The sequence below is a fragment of the Zonotrichia leucophrys genome, chromosome 2 (genome assembly GCF_028769735.1).
Source record: "Zonotrichia leucophrys gambelii isolate GWCS_2022_RI chromosome 2, RI_Zleu_2.0, whole genome shotgun sequence".
NCBI lineage: Eukaryota > Metazoa > Chordata > Aves > Passeriformes > Passerellidae > Zonotrichia > Zonotrichia leucophrys.
Genome location: NC_088171.1, coordinates 18512331 through 18532089, shown reverse-complemented (window position 1 = coordinate 18532089; position 19759 = coordinate 18512331). Strand labels below are relative to the sequence as shown.

Genomic DNA, 19759 nt, shown 5'->3' with positions numbered 1-19759 from the left:
CAAACAAGCTGCAGCCCTGAAGCTGCTCTCTTTGGTCCAAGGAGGAAATCAGAACTTCATCACAGTCAGTGCTCTTTCTCTGGATGAAGTTCCTTTCTCCCTTTCAAATCTGACTGGTTGGTAGTGAATAGCCACCCATGACTCCCCAGAGTACAGAGGGGAGTCATGTACTTGCTGACATGCTGCAGCATCCTTGTGATGCTCCCCTCCTGCAGGGCAGTCCCAAGCCATCTCTGGCCATATAAAGGCTTGGAAAGGTGCTGCAGTGTGACCCATTTGAGTGCTCGTAATTCCCCTCTGCCTCACCATTCCAGGTCTAGTATTTTTTTCTGGACAACAGGTCAAAAAGTGCCAGGCTGGTTCCTGTGGAGAGCATTCATGACATTTTTCACAGTGGCAACAGGATTTCACATGGACCTTGAGACAAGTCTTTAATTATGGAACACTTCTTATGATTTAACTATTAATAATTACCTTCCCAGATTTTTAGCTCTGAATAATTGCTAGAGCCATGGAGTCATTGTTTTATAATATAAACTTGACTAATTGAGTGCAGCCAGAATTTGTTAATTGTTCCTCTTACGCACATGCTAAATCCAGAAGTGTTGAAGTCGCTCTGGGACATTAATTTTAAACACAATTAAAACATCATAACCTGTTGGCAATTATTCTTTGTGCATTGTTTTGATATTGATGGACCCAGATCTGAGCACAGTAATTAAAAGGAACCACTGTTATTGTTGATCCCACAGATAAACAAACGCTGATTGCGTGCTGTGAACTGGTTAATCAAGTTTATTTAACTTGTTTGTAGTGATTCATCCCAGTGACTGTACTGGGTGCTCTTTATTTGAGCCTAACAATATAATGGTTCTGGCTGTCTCCAGCTGCTAAAGGAGTTTCACTAATTCTCTAAACAGACTCCGGTAACCTTGTAAGGAATGGCATTGTTAGATATACAAATTAAATCCAGCTTGAGACCAAGGAATTTTTCCCTAAAATGAGACATGCTTTGAGATCTTGTTGTGCCAGTTGCTCCCTGTCCTGAGCAGTAGCAGTAGATTATGTTTCCTGAGTGATGATTATGGGTTATGGGCAGGCTCTTCGGTTTGGTTTGATTCTGATGATACCAAAGTGTGCCATCTTTAGTCTCTTCCTTTGCCAATGCTGTTTAACCCTGTTTGAGAATCTATTTTCTGCAGCTGCAGAAGTTCTCTGAGGCTGACGCCCAGTTTTCAAGTCACAGGTCCACAACCAAAAAACCAGTCTCTGTTAGACTATCTCTACCTTTTGGGTGTCTGGTTTGCTCAGGCCCCTTAGCAGCACTATCAGTACCATTTACTGTCAGTCTCAGCAGTGGGAGCATCTTGCTGGGCCATGAGAGCAGCAGCTCCAGACCAGTTTGGCACTGTCCCAAGGGGCACCTGGCTGCTCACTGGGACTAGGAAAGTCGAGAGACCAACTGTCTTGTGCTCTTGGCTATGGAAACTAAAGGTGCTGGCTAAAAGTTGAGTTAAATTTTAATGATTATTGTTGTTGTTGTTGCTGTTGTTGTCATCATTATTTTAGTCTTAGAGTAATTTTCTAGGTATTCTTCCCCTCTATAGATGGAGGGAAAGCCTTTTAAGGAGCTAGAGTGCACTGATTCTGTTTTTATTAAGGTTCTTGGTACAAACACTACTGACCTCCACAGTCAACCCTGGATTTGTACAAGGCTGAAGAAGTTCCTTCCTTTAAGGCATTTAATGCTAGTATGTTTTGTACTTCTTTTGTGTTATTTTAGGATAAGGGCTTATTACATGCCCTTAGTTTCTGAACTCTCCATTTCTGGGCCCTGTGTACAGATACAGACAGATAATGTCTTGGTACAGCTTTCATGGTGCTGCTCCAGGCAACCACACTGGCTTTCTTTTCCATCACAGGTTTCTGAGTTACTTTACATTTCTTGAAGTTGGTGGTGTTCAGTGTCCACTATTCCTGCAAGAAACCTCTCATGCTTCCAGCTGGCTGTGAATGTAAATTGCAAGAGGCTTATTGCGATTGTCCAGACTTTGGAAAATCTTGGTGTTAAAGGTACATTCCTTCATATCACAAAAGAAACATCAGATAAGTGGGATGGCTGGCCATCCCTTCTCCTCCCAAAATAGTCCACAATCAGAATGAGCAGGAGGAATCCAGGGCCAGTAAAAACACTATTCTAAATAAAATCACACAGTTTTCTTTGTAATTGCAGGGCAACTATAGGAGTATTCTGCTGGGAGCACTGTACTGCAGACCTTAAATAGCAGTGCTAATGTTTAAATTGTATTTTCATCTTTTCTGTTTTTCATGTCAGATTTCTGGGACTTTTGCCAGGTTCTAAGACCATATAGAATTAGTTGCTAAAAAGGAAAATAAATATTCCTGAAGTGCTAGAGAATATGTATGTCTGATCTAATGAACAATAGTTTTGTTCATTTATCAATTGTTCATTGTAATTTACTCAAAGCCTTTTTTTTTTTACTGGAAGTGAGAGCATAGGAGCATGAGGAGAGTGATCCTCCTGGAGCTTCTGTACTGAATTTATATATACACAAAACATTTCTGTGTTCAATAATCAAAGTAGACAGGATGACATTTCTGCCAGATCGAGATGTAGACAGAAATGTAGGGGAATTTTCCTAGCCTGTCTGGACTGGGTATTTGAGAGGTCATTGCAAACAATTTGGCTGATGTTATATTGAAGTCAGAGTTGAGGAAAACTTGGAAGACCATATTATACTAGGTCTGCTTAAAAAGACATGCAAGATACTGCTACCTGGTGTTGGAGTATGAATTTAAGTGAGAAATTGCCAATTTCTATTAATATCTCAGTTTTTGTTCTTAATCTAATTCAGAAGTTGTCTGTGGATAAACTTTCTGGTCTTGATGCTGTAACTCAACACTAAGTTTGTTCCACCATCTCTGACTCAGTGTTATGATTTGGATAGACTAAATCAGTCTGATATTCTCTGCTAAATCAGCACATGTGGCATCTGCTGGAATTTGTGGGATTTGATCTCATCCTTCTGAGACACACTAATTTTTTGCCTTGCAGCCTGGTAGATCTATTGATTTTCATGCAGGCTGCTGGCCTCTGATCTGCCAAAAGAGAATTAGTTACATGTTTCTGTATGTTTTGCTACCGAGGCTTCGAAATCCCTCTTAACCCAAGTCCCTGCTTACATATTGCTACCATTCATTTTTATTGGCTTCGCTAAAGTTGAATTCCTGTATCTTGATTTTTTCCCCAATTCATTCTCTGAGCGGCTTGAAAGAATCCAACTGAAAACAAAACCTCAAAGAGTTTATATAATGAATTACTTTTAAACTAGACTCTAAAAAAGACAGAGGAGCATTTATCAGGAATGTTTGTGGGCTTGGTGGTTATGAGCTTAAAAAAAAAAAAAATACCGTGTGGAAAGGCTTTTGTCCCATGACAGAGATTTAAAGGGCTGCGGGTTCGGATTCCAGCGGAGGCTCAGGCCTGTAATCGCGCTGGAAATGTTGCCGTTCACAGGGCGGCGCGGCTGCGGCGGGGCGCGGGCCGGCTAGGGGCGGCGGCGGGGCCGTCACCTGCTGGGGCCGGGCCGGGCCGGGCCGGGGCCGCCGGGGCTGGGGCTGGGGCTGCGCGGGGGCTCCGGCGCTTCCTTCCTGCTCCCGGCCCGGGCTCACCGTGCGGCCGCTGCGGCTCCGAGCGGAGAGGGGAGCGTGTGCGCTAGGCAGGGACAATGGAGGAAAATGAAAGCCAGAAACTTGAGCTGTGCCTGGCTTGCCCGGCAGACAGCAGGCAGACGAGGGGTAAGTAAGCGGCGGTATAAGTAAGGCAAAGATGGAGTTATGTTTAAGCATGTCCCTCGTTGCTGCTTTATATAACTGGAGGCAAAATGCATGGAAAAAAATTTTTTTTCTTGTACTAATGGCTCTGCTGTGCACATTTCCCTAACACTGAAACTTCGTGAGTTTAGCTTTCTCTTTGGAGAGATTTCTGTGTGCCCTGCGGAGCCGGGAGCACGCTGCATGGCTGTCAGGGATGCGGGATCCTGCCGGTGCGGACGCTGAGGTGCGGAAAGCGTGTGCCCTTCCCTTTAAATGCTCTGCCAGCCTCAGCTATGGCAGAGAAATAGCACTTCCTTCCTAAAAGTGGGTTTGAGCTCATCTTTACCTCGGGGTGTCTGTTGAAAGAGGGAGATCCACGGCAGATTGTGACAGGGTTAGTTTACTTTGAGTGAAACCACTGGGGTTTGTTTTGGAGCGAAGCCAGGACTGTCTAAGCGGAGTTTCCACGGCGGCTCCGCCGCTGTGCATTCACACATTCACTGCTGCGCTATCTATTTCCTAAAAAGTGAACGAAAACTATTTCCTGGAGAATTCTACATGGGCCATTCCATGTGAAACATAACATTCAGGTAGCCTGACAAACACCTAATCTAATCTGTATCTATTACAGTGTTTGTGGGACACCTGTGAACATTCCCATTTCCTGCATGTTGCATTCCTCAAAGACACTTCAGGAAAAGTTGTGTTACTGTGCTTCTGTAAAACAAATAGTTCATGTGGTTTAAAAAAAAATCACACTAGTTTATGAGCATGGAATGCCAACAAATAGTGTATTAGCAATTTAGGAGGAAAATAAATGCTCTTCCTTTTTTCTTTTTAAATTGGGTATTCATTAATTGATTTATGCTCTTTTGAATTATTTTTTAAGTAAAATTACCGAGCATTGCAAGTAACCTTTGTCTGTGTATGTTTATGTTTAGTGGGACGGAAATCTTCACTTCAAGAATGTGTCTGACTAGGGAAAAAAACTGCCTTCAGTAACACATTTCTTCTGTAGGGGTTGTATGAAACTGCCTCAGATACATGTGGAGCTAGGAAAACAGAGGGCAGGCCAGACTGATTCTATGGTTCCCAAAAATGTTGAGTGCTGAAAGCTCATAACCAAATGCAGTAGTTTTGGCCCCTATCCAAAATTTGCACTGGAAAGAGAGCTAATTGTAAAGACAGTGAAGTAAATTAGAACAATTTCAAATAATATCACATTTACTGCTAACATAAATGTAACAGAGGTTGGTTTGACTCATGCTGTTAAATCCATATTTTTTTTTAAATGTTAGTGTTGAATGGGGTTTGCTTCAAGGCTCAGTTTCACAGTATCAGTATGAGTCAGGTCTACACTTGTTCCTTTCTGAAATTATTCTGAAAATGTTCTTTTCTTATGTCACCTGGCTTGCAAAACAGGACCATTAAAATCTTCATAGCATTTAAAGTAATGAAGCAAAGTGACTTTCCTGACCTTTGTAGACTTCATGGAGGGTGTGACTTAAAAGAATTACATACCAGGACATAATCAAAGGACTTTTTTTTTTTCTATTCTTTTTCTCCTAGCTCACAGCCATTAATCTGTCATGATAATCTTGCTGCTAATCCTAGACATACTCCCTCTACACTGCAGACTTGGGTCTTTACTGGAGTAATGTGTGATGTTGGTGATGTTAAGAAATCTTGAAGCATGTTTTCAGATCAGAGAAGCAAATCAAATGTAAGAGTTACTCATGCCTTTGGATAACCAAATTCCTCCCTGTCAATCAGCAAGTCTTGCTTTTAGTTGCCCTCTAGATTTGCTGCTTTATTGAACAGAAAGACCTTTAACTTTTAGCTTCTGAAAATGAGGGAGGGAGAGAGGGAGACAAGCTTATCTCACACCTCTGTGTTTTCTACTGCCTTCTCTTTGCTCCTTTCCTTAGGAGGGTACGTGCATAATTTATCTTTTTCCTACTCTTAGCACTCATCTGGGAACCATCACATGATGTTTCACACATTTCACAGTTATCTGTGGAGATTGATTTGCTAGGCCTATTATCTTCACTTGGAAGATATAGAAGGTTTACCTGCTATGTTATTGAGCACTCCAAAATCCAGAAAATCTCTCTGTTTTTCCTCCCTATAGCACTGTGGCAGACACAGCATCTGTACAACTTATGTGTCTCGAGATCCACAGGGGAGTTTCAACAGCCCAGTGCTCAGCCCTAGGCAAGTGACAATGAAGTCGCTTATCCCTGTCCAGAAAGTGGTCCAAAACTTTTTTTTTTCAGCAGTTAGTAGAGAAAAGACCCATACTGAAACACAATAGATTTTAGTTTGCAAAGAAAGTAATTTGCTGTAATGATGCAGGATCAGGATCTTGCTGGATGCCCAAGTCAGCTTTCTGGCAAGATGAGGAATTAGTTTGCATAGTTTACATTCCTTTCTTTTCACTGGTATTTATGCAGTGTTTTCTGAATATATGAAGGAAAAATAAGAGAATTTGTTGATCTTTCTAATACTGTATAAGAAAAGTATGTTATTTTTGATTCCTTTTCAAGGTTTCACCTAATAACAAACAGTGGTAAAACGCTTTGCTTGATATGTCTCTTTATGTGCCAAATAATTAGCTCTTTCTTAAACTACTGAAATGACAGAAGTGCAAAGTAGGGAAAGACTTTGCATGAGAGAGATTTAGGACCCAAAATACACACTTATGAGTTCTGGGTTGTGCTTGTCAGCACAGGTTTACCTACCTGCCTTCTTGAGGAAGTGCCTGCCATCACTTCAGTCATTGAAACTGCTGCTGTGACCGTACTTTGAGGGCTTATACCAAATTGCTGCACTCAGTCACCTGAGCTCATGCTGACTCCCTCCAGATCCAAGAAAATCCCTTATTTTATGTCTGTGCCTTTTCTCCAGCAGCCTGAGGGATATAAACTCTAGGCTCTTGGCACAACAAATTAAAGATGGTAAATTCCATCCAGCCCCAACCCACCTAGTTTCCCTCCCATGTAAAATCCATTGGAATGACTGTGCAGCTTTCAGAAGCTGTTTTCACTGAGTATATCTGGAGTAGCCACACTGGCTTCTTGCAAGCAAAACTTTCCTGTTTGCCATTTTTCTTAGGCAAGCTCTGTGTACCTGGTGGCTCATGACTTTTCAACAAGCAGAGAGGATGGATGTTTCTTAATTGAGTTGTGCTTGAAAAAGTTGAGTGTATGCGTGTTTGTACACGAAAGTGAGGCTGCTGCTCTGGGGGTTTAACCAGGATTGTGCTGCTAAGAAGGTCTTAGAAGCTGATGTGAAGACCACAGATGACATTTTGAATCTGTGTAAGAGTAAGATTTCCCTGTGAACCAAACCTGCTCACAAAGTTGTTTCCAGATCTCTGCTCGTCAAACCATGGTATCACCTGCAGTCTGGAACCCTGTGCCTGCATCTGCTTTCAGGACAGGTTTCCATGAATGCAGACAAGAGGGCACTGTGGAACATTTTGGAGCCCTTGAACAGTATAGGAAGTTTACAGAAACATGCATCTTTGAGGACTGTCCAGGGCCAAGTTCTGTTATGGAACCCAAGGAAATGGATTCCCTATGTGGGTTGGTGGCACATCCAGCAGTGGCTCTACCGTTGGAGGATTTGCTTTATTACTGGGGCTTGAGGTTCCATGGCACATGGCAGGCTATTGACAGTGCACACCAGAAAGTTGAGAAATCCTCAGCATAAAGTCCTGAGGCAAGCGGTGTGCCTACCACACACAGTGTCAGAATGAGTGACTGAACCATAAAAAAAAGCAAGTAGGTACCTGTTTCCAAGCAGTGGTGCTGTGTAATGGCAGCTGCACGTGGGCAAAAGGGGCTCTGAGGCAACAAGTGTCAGACAGAGAGGGATAAAGATTTATTCAAAACAGGTAGTAGAAGGAGCTCCCTGCTCCTGGGGAGGTGCTGGCAAGGGTTAACACTCAGGGGCGTCTGAGTTTGAGTCTGTCTGGTAAAGATGAGAAAGGCCACATCACACTTGGAGAGGCCTTTTCAGTACTTCAGGTTTTTGTTAGTTTTTGGTTTTTTTTTTTCCTTTGCTGACAAAGGAGTGAGGGATTTTTTCAAAGGTATTAGGTAACAAGGCTCCAGTCTACAATTTTTTGAGCACCAGAGGGTTCATGTTACAGTTACCTGAAGATAAGCCAGCACTTACATACCCACAGTGTCTGCCTATCTCTTTACAAATGTTGTCGTGGTCTTTGGTCTTAAAGTAGATTTTAAAGTAGTAAAATTTATCTGATTTTTTTTCCCTTTTTTAGATCCCACAGAACTTGCTTTTATTCTTTTTCTTAAGAAATGGTTTATGGAAAAATCATGTAGAATTTTCCAGCCTGCTGTCCTGAGACATATGAAATCTGAGGGAGATCCATGAAATTTAAAACCAGACCACAGTCAAAAATCAGGAAAAAGAGACTCCCAAACCCTCTTACTATTTCCTAGGTGTTTGAGAACATGCTGAAAACACACTGAAAAAAAAGATTAAGGATTACAAATCTGCTCTGTCAAAGGAATTTTATCAGTTTGTATCCTTAAGTATACTAGTTATGGGGCCATAAAGTGTACTGGACCCTACTGAAGAAATCTGTTTTTTGTTGTAGAAAGCATCCTGTAGATCTTAAAGGTCAGGGAATAAGGGCCTTGTCAGATCTTCTTTTCAAGTCGCGTAGGTAAAGTTGATATAAAAGGAACATCCACTTTAATGATACTCACTTTTCTGTGAGGCAATACTGCAATTGTGTGATAAAAGTAGATAAGTATGTGCATAGCTTATATAAGGGATTATTTCTGGGCCACTTACTATGATATGTATATATGCCTAATGATGCAGAACATGCCATTGCACACTGCCAGACTTTTAGAAGTACCTAGCTTTCATATCAGTCTTTTTTCCCATTTTGCTACCAATGTGAATGTTGGTATTAAGTTTTTGTAATACAAACTATGTTTGGTTTTGGTTTTTGTTTCTTTGCAGACCAGGCAAAACCCAGTTTGCATGTGACATCACTGGACGATGCAGAATGCCTCCGATCTAAAGAGCTGCTTTCCACCCCGAGCAGTCACACCTCTCCCAGCGCAAAGCCCACCCGCAACATCCCTCGGAGACACACTGTAGGTGGCCCTCGCAGTTCCAAAGAAATACTGGGAATGCAAACCTCAGAAATGGACAGGAAGAGAGAGGCTTTTCTTGAGCATCTGAAACAGAAATATCCCCACCATGCCACAGCAATAATGGGACACCAGGAGAGACTAAGAGATCAGGTAAGGAAGTCAAATTTCTATCATGTGTGTTTAACGGTCCTTGTAACTCCTACAAAACTCAGTGTTGCCTCATTACAAAAGGTGAGAATGTAACAAAGCATGAAACAAATGTTTGGATGTGGCCTGTGATTCAGATGTTGCCTTGAAATTCAAAGAAACAAAATAAATCTGTTCAGTATTACCTTGAAATTGTTTGTTGAAATTGACATTTCTGAAGAGCTTTTCCTTTTTTTTAGAGCATACACAGTGAAGGAGTGAAGGTGAGACTCTTGATCTTAGTATATGAGTCTCAGTCTACTTTTCACAGCTGAAGGGAAAATCTGGAACAGTTGCTGACTTCTGTTACACTTTGAGTATTGGCACCACTGCCTGGGAGAAAAGAAAATACCTGCAGAGTGTGTCTGTATGCTTTAGCTGGCTGTGTTACCCTTTCATTTGGTTTCTTTTCTATTTTTGAGTTTTGTAATGCAAACAGAACAGACTTACCCATAACTGTCTGCCTCCTCCAGGGAGCTTTGACACCCACATTCGTCTGTCAGCAGCATACCTGAGGGTGGTGTGCCTCTGCCTGCAGCTGCTTCCCAGCAGCCAGCAGTCCATGCAGGGTCAGAGGGGAGCTGACACGCTGATGTATTTCTCAGAGCAGGTGGAGGCTGCCGCACGCCGACCTTCTGCATTCAGGGACTGCCGTGCAAGGATCTCTGCCTAACTCTGGGCTCTGGTTTTGGGTGCAGTAATGGAGTTTAATCTGTTCCTGCAATCTGTCGTCTATTCCATAATTAATTTTTTTTTCAGTCAAGCATCAGAATTTGGAATTTGGTCTAAAAAATCTTGTGCTCATTATTCTCAGTTTAGCAAATGATTGACAGCAAGCCTTTTTGTAGGAGCTCATTTCCCTAAGTGGTTTATAGGTGTTTCAGCACTAACAGCAAATTAAGTGTAAATAAGGAATAAAAATGAGTTGGAAAAATGTTGTACTCTGTTATGGAAGCTCTTAGTGAATTCCAAGCTTCTTTGAAGCTTTGCATACTTGTGAGACTTTGAAGATCAGACTGTTACAGGTTTAGAAAGATTGTAATTTGTTAACTCACCCCTAGAACTTCTCTTTTACAGGGTCTCTAGAGATCCCAGGTGCTATCACTGTTAGAAACCATCTGTATCCAGCTAAAATTGCTGCAAGACTTCAGCTCTAATGAGGATGATCTATTCCTCATTTTTAAACAATTTTACTCTTTTCTTTTTAAAGTCTTGACTTTTTTTTTTCCCCACTTATCTCTTCCATGAACTTTAGTGACTGTGTGGAATGTGCTGGGTGGTGGATAAAGATAGCATACAAATTAAATAAAGGGGGTGGGAGGGGGGCGAAATCCAGAGATTAGATCTTTTGGAGTCATGTAAATATTTAGTTCCAGTGTTGCAGACACTGCAAACCTAGTTTGAACAGCCTACAGCATTACACCCTACACATTTTGTAATTTGAGCCTTTTCTGAAGGCAGTAAATTACAGAAGGAATGCAGTAACTGCTCTTTATATTTGTTTAAAATGTGTCTTCCTTGCTAATTTATTGAGGGCAAAATTCATTCTCCTGCTTCTACTTTTTGGTGATTAGACATATGTATTATACGTTGTGTGTAATGAGTTTTTTAACAATTTTAATGTTTAAAACAAAATAACTTTAAAACTACTATTACAGCATCAAAATGTATTTCTTGGAAGTGGGAAATACTGAAGACTCCAGCCATTCAGCCTTACTTTAAAAAGTATTAACCGAACTAAAACCACATGAAAACATGCAGAAATAAATAATAGAAGTTGATTGTAAGAAAGTTGCTTAGTTGGCATGTGATGTATCAACTGTCTGGCTCATCAAATGCAGTAAGACTGTGATGATCATAGCATTACAGTTCAGAGGGGGATTTTCTTACCAATTGTGTCTCTGTGTGCACACCCACATATCAGTATTTGGTGTTTGTGTGTGTTTATATGTAACTGTATATGGATACACATAGGTATGTGTGTATAAATATATACATGTACACACAGCTGTGTGTGTGCATGTATGTGTATGTATAATGTGTGATTTCTTAGCCACTCCATGAATAAGACTATAATAATAATTTTGCCTTGAAGGGTGTATATGTATATTTACCATCCATGCTTCGTTTTTTCTACCCTTATATATATGAGTGTGTAGCAATAGTATAGAAGACAAACTACATGCACATGTAGTAGGTATGCATATGCAACATATACATGTATCACAAAAAAAAAATTGTAAGGTGTATGGGAAGACATGATTTCAAATGTCATATTCTAAATTAAAATGTCAGAATTTATCTTCCAGGTTCCTTTTTTCCCTTCTTATTTCTTCTGCTGCTCCAGTATCTGGAAAGAGGCAACATTGTCCATGGTGGGAATTTCCACACTGTAGGACGCCTATCAAGGATAGTAGTTAATGCAACACTATTTTCTAATCTCTCTGTCAAATGGTGCAGCTGAAACATAAAATACCCCTCTATTTACAGTCAGGTAGCCCCTGGTGTGTATATGTGTATATATATATATAATTTCTTCTCCAAGTTGCTTTAAACCCTGTCACCTCCACAACCAGTAGAAAATCTAGATTGGTAATTGTCTGGTTTCTTCTTTGTGGACATTCTTCTCTTGTCCATTTTAACCATCATTATCTAAATATGGCAAACTGACTCCTTGTTTGCAGGAAATAAACATCAGGGAAAAAATATTATATATGCTGTCACATCCTACTGTATCACTTCCACCAGCAAGGGCAGCTGAATGTTGTCTGCATCTTTCACTATGTGCTAATGGTTTCCTCCAGGCTTCATTTATTCAGATAAATACCTCCCTGGATGTGCCTCCTGAGGACCCAATTCTGCTCCTGATAATCTGCCACAAATCAGAAGTACAATCATGGCCAGGTAAAATGCCAGCAGGGATTACTGATGGTTAGCTAATGTGATGACCTCAAACCTCCCAGCTGTGCACACAGACCATCTCTCCTCCGAAGGTTTGTTGCCTTGTTTGTGATAGCCTGTTTTGGAAAGGAAAGCTCAGAGAGGCAGGGGCCATCTTTATTTGCACAAGGGGCTTGAGATATTGCAGCCAGGCAAATAGCCTGCAGCTAAGCTGGTCTGTGTAAACTGGAGCATGACTTGGCAGCGGCCTGAGGGGAGGCAGACATGCCTTGTGTGCTCCAACACAGAAGAATTCAGCACCCCATGGCCACCTCTCAGTGACCCACAGCCCAGCAGCTCACCCTCACATTGCAGCTTTTCCCCCTTCTAAGATAAATCCACAGCTGGGCACCAGAGCTCCCTCCACCTGGAAGCCTGTAAAGCTGAGGAACAATTTTTATTTTTTTTTTTTAGGTAATGCAAGTTTTTGTAGGAGCTTTAAATACATTGCCTCTGCCAAGACTGTCTCACCTGTGGCAATGAAAGGAAGGTGCTAATGTAATCCCCAAGGAAGTTAGGAAAAAAAAAAAGGCAAGAAAGAAAAAGTCTGAGATGTCTTCAGTTTCAGACAGTGTGAATCATCTGCTGTGGAGCTCATGGAAGGACATGGTCACCTGCTTAGATGAGGTTGACTGCAGTCAGCAGAGAAGGAAAGTAGGAACAAGTGTAAAAACTAGGTCTGTAGCTGCAGACATGAAAAGGAGTTAGCAATTAAGAGGTTAAAATCCTAACCTGGCAATGGGAGGGGGTAATCCCTGCTGTGAACCTGTTTTACAAGTCACCTCTGAAAAAACCTTTCTGAGGGGCAGAGAACAAAAATGAATGCGTAGAAGTTTTTCTGAGCAGGAGCTTGTGAGCCTGGGGTAAGAAAGTGAGCTGGAAGAAGTTTGCCACAGCTTTTTTCAGTTTTTGTTTGACTAGGAAAAAGGCTGGGAGGTGTGGAAGGGTCAGGAGCAGCTCTAGTGCTTTAGGCAAGTGCTCCGTGAAGAAGAAATTTTCTTGGCAAACAAAATCAGATTTCAATCGATTAAAAACAAAACTCAAATCCTTCCGGTGCCTTTGCAGGGGTGATTGCCTAGAAAATGGTGGTTTAGGGGTTTTTGTTGTGTTCATTTAGATCTGAACATGACAGGTAACTCTGGCATCTGGGCAGGTGTGGCTAAGGTTACCATGGAGATCCATGATGTCATGCTTGATAGAGCATGTCAAGACAGCTAATCTAACATGTAGATGTTCAAAAAGTCCCATAGGCCAGGACTAAGCTTTATGCAAATAACAAAGTTACTCTGCAAAGGGGCGAAAGAAAACACGGCTGAGATATGGCGTGCGTTCTACCTGGCAGCTTGAAAGGATTATTACAGATTTCATCATAAATTAAAACTTTTGGAACTAAAAGAAGAGGATTTCAAACCCATCTCTGGCCTTACCTGCGGGATCTCACATTTCGGTAAATAAGCCTCTTTCTGTTTCTGCCCTCGCTGTGGAAAAATGCTTTTGAAATCCTGGAGTTTGCTTCACCATGTTCCTGCTGGCAGCAGGGCTGAGTCAATAAAGCAAGTTTTCTGGCAGGGCATGTTCCCTTTTCTCTTTCAAAAAGGAGTTCTTTATTGAATGAACCAAGAATTCGGAATTATTTGAAAGGCATTGTAATGTATCATGTTGATTATATGAATCATGCTGCAAAAATTTCCTAGGTAGTGTTTTGGAGGAGAAACTAAGAATGGAGACACTGTATTTATTTGTAGATTATTGCCAGATGTCTCTCCTTTAACTGTTAAAATAGAACCCTAAAATTATAACAGCATTTATTCCAGGATTTGATATCTGTTAAAATACTGAAGTTTTTTTTTTTTTACATGAATCACAGTATCAGTTGGTTAAACTGACTTTGAGTGTATGTTTTGATATCATGGGTAACATTTGAGCACCTCTTAATAGATTTTTATTCTTGGGTAAAAGTACATTAGTAGAGGATAAACATATTTGGAAGTGAAAGTCGAGCAACAGAAAGGCTATTGGGACTTTGGGATCTGAGGTATAAACAAAAGGGGATACTTTCAGTCCCACAGGAGGGACAGTAAGCACCTTGTGTTCTTAGTTGCAAGCACTTTCATGCTGACATCAGCCAGGGCAGATCAAGTAAACAGCAGTAGGTAAGGGATGGCTGGCGCGGTGGGACGTGGTAACAGGGAGCAGCGTTGGGGCTGCAGAGTCCCCCTGGTTCAGGTGGCTCAGTGTGGAATGGGAACGGGGATGGGAATGGTCTGGGTGGGAAAGGGTGGGAACAATGCCCGAGCTTAAAAATGTGAAAAGAGAAAAATAGTAATGTTCTGCCTAAGGCTACTGAGATGTAAACTGGAGAGGAACTCCACGTCCATGTAGATCCTCAGTAGGATTTAGGGAATGAGGTGGTTGCAGAATATGGTAAGCACATTGTTTCATTCCAGGTGAAAAAACAGGGGATAAAGGTTTTCTGATATCCTGCATTGCTTGTTTAGGCAAGGTTAAATAAATATTTTTTGGAATGTGTAGTAACTTTTAAAGTGAAAGAATTGAAAGCACTACAAGTGAAGAAATCACTTCAAAAACTGGGTTTTTTTTAGTCATAACTCTTTTGCTTTTACACCCAGTTATATCTTGAGTTATTAATGGGAATTTTTTAGAATTCATTTCAATTTAACTTTTCTGCCAGAGTCTAAGTGTTAGTTATTTAGTACTTGCTTATGTACAAATAATGTGCAAAATGAACTGGTATATTTTGTGTTCATTACACTGTTGCTGGTTGATGCCATGGAATCGGGTAGGGAGAAATTGATTTAGTGTTATTACTGCATGAACACTTCTTTGGTCTGTGCGAGTTTAAAAACAGTTAAAAATTACATTCAGTTTTAAAATGTGAAGAATGTGACTTTAATCTGGATATGCTGCAAATTTTTCTAGTTGGGAACATCCATTTTATTTAATTACCACTTGGTTTACATTCTGCTGTACTTAACGTGTCACCAAAAAATGCCTGTTTGTATGTGAGAAGTCAGGGTCACACAGCCAGAACGTGCTGCTGTGTCGGCATGGGTTGTACGTTTTTGTGTGGAGAAAAAGTAAAGTTTCAGAAGTTGTTTGAGGAGGTTTCTGTGAGTTCCTGCCTCCTCTCCACCAATGGGCACTGCTTCCCTGCCCTGTTGTCCCTGGGCAGTCTGTGTGACCCAGCAGAACATGTGGAGGAAGGGGGACCCTCCCCACGTGTCCCCTGTCTCACCTACAGCTGGTGCAACAATTTATTGCTTTCAGGGCCACTCTAAGTTAAGGGCAACTGCTCATATTTTAGACTGCTACAAGCACCTAAGAAAAGCAATGAAAATGAACATATGCGACATGATTACGAGGTTAAACCTCTGCTGGATTCCAAGCCCTTAGCTTTTGTTTATGGAAGGACATGAGATGACATGTCCATTTGTTTTGAGTTGAAACATGCTCTTTAGCCCCCAGATAATGCTGTGATTGCAAGATATTTATAAATAGCTTGATAGATAAATGAACAAAGAGCTGGTTCATTAGCAAAGTAAAGTGGATTTACTTTGTATTCACTCAAAGTGAAAATGCTGAGGAAGAAGAATATTTCTAATAGAATGTCTCAGTGGAAAGTCTTTCAATTTTGCCCTCTAGTTTATAAAAGTAAGGCAACCTATTAAGGTACATATTAAACTACTAGCCCTAAGGTATCTCTGGGAGTAAATGAAGTTTAACTAGATTGTTAATACTTGCTTTGATAAATATAAGTTTCTTCATTTATATCTATCAGTTAGAAGTAATTTGAAAAGCTGGGGTTTTTTTGAAAAATCAAACAAAACAAAGCTGCAAAAAAACTAATAAAGCAATTGCTTTTCTTTTTCCTTCCCTCCCCCATGCAAACCACACAGCAGTGCAGTTACTTTGCCCCAACAGGATTAGTAACTTTTTTCTGTGGCAACACCTCTGCATTTCAAATAGTGTGTATTGTTTGTAACTCAGAAGTCCCAGGTAGTTGTTTGTACTTACCTTTGTTCATGTGAATTTTGTACATATATTTTTCTAATCTTATTTTATGACAAGCAAAAGTATTTTTAGAATATTTTGTATTCAGTTGATTGTGTAAATGCCTGCAGTGATCTTGTTCCAGTACCTGTTGTTAAATCCAGTAAGGAATCTAGGACTTTGGTATCCCTTAAAGCATATTTCAGGCAGCTGCCTTCAAAAGTGTTGCCCATGGAAACCTCTTGCACTTATTGTAGACACCTGAGATTCCTTAGGTTTCAGAAACTTAAGCTTTTCTGGGCCAAAATGTCCCAAGGCATTTATAGGTGTGTTTTTGCACATACTCGGTTTAGCCCTTGTTCTTCCCAGGTTGCCTCTGTCAATGACTGCCAAAATCTGCACCAAAGCAGCCAGCAGGGCCCTGTTTGGGGATGGGTTCAGGACAGCACTGCTTCCTGCAGCAGCTCCTCTGTCTGCACAAAGGGTGCTTTGCCACTGCTTCCTCTTCCAACTCTGCTTTTAAACCAAAGCACCTCCAGTTGCCTCCTGCCCAGCTCAGGGATGAGCAGCGTGGGAGGCATCCTCAGGACACCATTCCAGATGGGGCTTGTCTGTGATCCCTAAATCCCAAAATTAATTTCAAGCCCCTTATTTACTTCAGAGAGCACAATAAGTTCATGACAGAAGTGATAATGAAGACCTGCAAGCTCTGGTCTGCAGGCACTTTTGGCCACACTGGTTTTGAGCAGGTATTCTCACTTGGCCACAGCTCTGGAGGTGAGCTACAGAACGTGTGAGGAGCACTTGTCTGGCAGATGATCACAGCCAGGCAGAGGTGTTGGGTGAGGGCAACAGGTTGGTTGGTGTTAGTGCTGAGGTGACAGTGTAATTCCCTGGGTGACCTGTGATTAGCCTCAGAACTGGTGAATTTGCTGTGTCTGAAAACCTTTTCCCTGCAAATTGTTGTGAATATGCTTGGGTTGTTCTTGTTAAAGCTGAATAGTCCTGTTAGCTTCTCACTGGGAAGCACTTTTGTGCTATTTGCACATTGTCACTTGGGATGGGAGCACATATTGGTGTCAGTCATTAGCAAAGTAAATGTATCTCTGGACTATTGCTACTGCTTTACAGCATTTTTCAGTTGATTTTCTAACAAAGGCAGATTGCACTGAAGTCACCTGATTAACTGGTTTGGTTTAACCATAATCACTGGAATTTAAATGTCTTTGCTGGGCTCAAATAGGAGAACAAGAGTAAATAAGACAAGTCAATGGCTTATATGCATATATTCCAATTTCCCTTCTCTTCAAATGAGTTGAGTACACCAGGAAAAACAGTGCTGTTGTTAAAATTGCAACCAACACCTGTGACTCTGACAGCTGCCCCTGAGATGTGTGTTTTTAATATTCACCCAGTCATGATAATTGTGCCAGTTTAGTAAATTCGAATCTGTGGTATCAAGTTTTGCATCTTGACATAGCAAGCCAATGCTGGGACTTCTGGTTGGTCAAGAATCTTTTGAAGGGGCCTCTTTTGGTCTTGTGGATTTTTTGCCCTAGTCAGTGCCTTCTGTGCTGCTGCATTTTGTGTGGCCCCTTGTGGAGGGGATTGTAGTGATTCCAGGTATTCACGAGGAGACTGCTGCCTTAGTAAGCACTGAGCAGTGCCATTTGTTTCAGTTTAGGAAAGATTTTCATTGGCTGATCAATACACTGCCATACGTGTACTTCACTTTAAAAAAAAAAACACACAAAGTGTAAAATTCAAAAGTAGTTATTAAGCAGAGGAAGAGAGAAGTTATTCTCTTAACTTATTTTTGGATTACAAAATCCAAAAGACCGGTAATATGTTTTTCACTTTGAGTTCTGCCTCTTAAGGACAATTTCTTAACACCTGTCAGGTGGTGGATGTGGGATAATCAGCCATAATGTATGTTCTGATCTTTAGTACTTACAGATTATTTTGTCCCACATCTTGAGATTTATCTTCCAGAATTATCTTCTTGCTAGTTGTAAGACTGGATCTTCCTGATACCTACATGAATGTCCAGTTCTGTTTTGTACTGCTGAATTCTTGACTATGTTAATGTCTCATGACTGAAAGTTTCAGGGCTCAATTAAGTTTTAAGACTCTTTCAGCTTCTAAGGGGTTTCTCTCACATTTCTTACACATACCTTTAATAAGCTGTCTTCATTGCAATTATTTCATTCAAAAGAGCAAAACTAGTTTTACTTCAATTTTGATTGAAGCTAAATATTTCTTCCGTCTGAAGGGAGATATCTGTCCTTCAAGAAAGGAGGAAGGCAGCAAAAGGAAAATGTAAAGAGTGGAAACACATCATTAAAAGGGTTTAGTTTTTTTGGGTTTTTTTTGTTTTTTTTTTTTTTGAAAGAAGTTGATTCTGATTTTAAATCCTACACAATATGTTTATTTCAGACACACTTCCTCCCAGAGACTTTTCCAATTTGCACCTATGTTGTGGGTATGTGGGTGTCTAAAGTCTGGAAACAGACCTACTGTCAGTGTTTATGTATGAGCTTTGAGCTTTCTTCCACTGTGCTTTGAAAGCATAATTTTAGCTGCATTTATTAATTTGTAGACTTATTTTTAGTAACACAAAATACTGTACATCAGACTGTTGTAATTAGTAGCAAACTACTCACAGAAGGAACAAATATTTGACTTTTATTAGAATAAGTAAAAAGAAATGTTGCTTATTTCCCATTGGCTGAACAAATAAACCATTGCACAACATTGGTTGGTTGATTTAAATGAGAGAAAATCTTGTGTGGAAGGAAGAATTATTTTGTAGGATAATGTAAAAAAATAACTTAAAAGTACACATGTAACATAAATGCTTCCATTTAAAAAGTGTACCCAAAAATTAGAACATTTTTAAAATTTCTTGTTGATCTAAACAAACTATTTTATTTTTTCTTTTTTTGACAGAGAAGTGATAATTTGAGTAAATTCTTGTTCTACTTTTGTTTCTATCTGTTATTTATTTGCCTAAAAGTCTGTAAAGAAAAACCCACTCCAAAACCTCACAGATATTGTGTGCCAATTTCACTCTTTCATCATGGATATCACGTGATCTTTATTTTTTTAAAAAAAAGCTATTTCATATTGAAATTGTTGAATAGCTTTGCACTAAACGGAAAACATTGTGTCAACATCTGCTACCCAGGGATATGGGAGAACCTCTGTGCTCTTAGAATGGGATCACCACAGTAGTGCAATTGCCATGATTTGTCAGTTACTACTGCAGTATTTTTTGATTTTTTAGAGATTTTTTGGCTGATATCAAGTCCTGCACTGGGAATACAGGCAGGATGGTGCCTTCTGCCAGCCTCTTGCACGCTCCTGCGTGGGTGAGTGGGCAGAGGAGGGTTTCTGTTCTACGCAGACCAGGGACTCTGCTTTACCAGAGGCAATTACTGTGGTGTCTGTCACTGGGGAATTTAAATGAGAATGTGATAGAAACAGCATCAAACCTTTCTGGAAGTCAGTGGAGAACCTCTCCCTTCAGAACATCGCAGAAGGGCGGGATGGGGTGGAGCAAGGAGGCGCAGATCACAAAAATGTTTTTCTTGGCCCTCGTGGTGCTGCTATTGATGTCCACAAAATGTTCCTGCTGACCAGGGTAC

General features: G+C 40.7%; 1 protein-coding gene across 12 annotated transcripts in view; it reads left to right on the top strand.

Annotated features, from left to right (window-relative positions):
• The window catches only part of KIAA1217 (KIAA1217 ortholog), a 356974-nt gene that overhangs the window by 177367 nt on the left and 159848 nt on the right, over positions 1-19759 (top strand). For 8 of the 12 annotated variants that reach the window (XM_064704110.1, XM_064704108.1, XM_064704111.1 and 5 more), the window contains one exon: positions 8839-9125. In XM_064704110.1, the coding sequence (XP_064560180.1) occupies positions 8839-9125 (287 nt within the window). Of the gene's footprint in view, positions 1-3672; positions 3820-8838; positions 9126-19759 lie in introns of those variants that run through there. The other 4 variants (XM_064704113.1, XM_064704112.1, XM_064704107.1 and 1 more) reach the window with 2 other exon arrangements.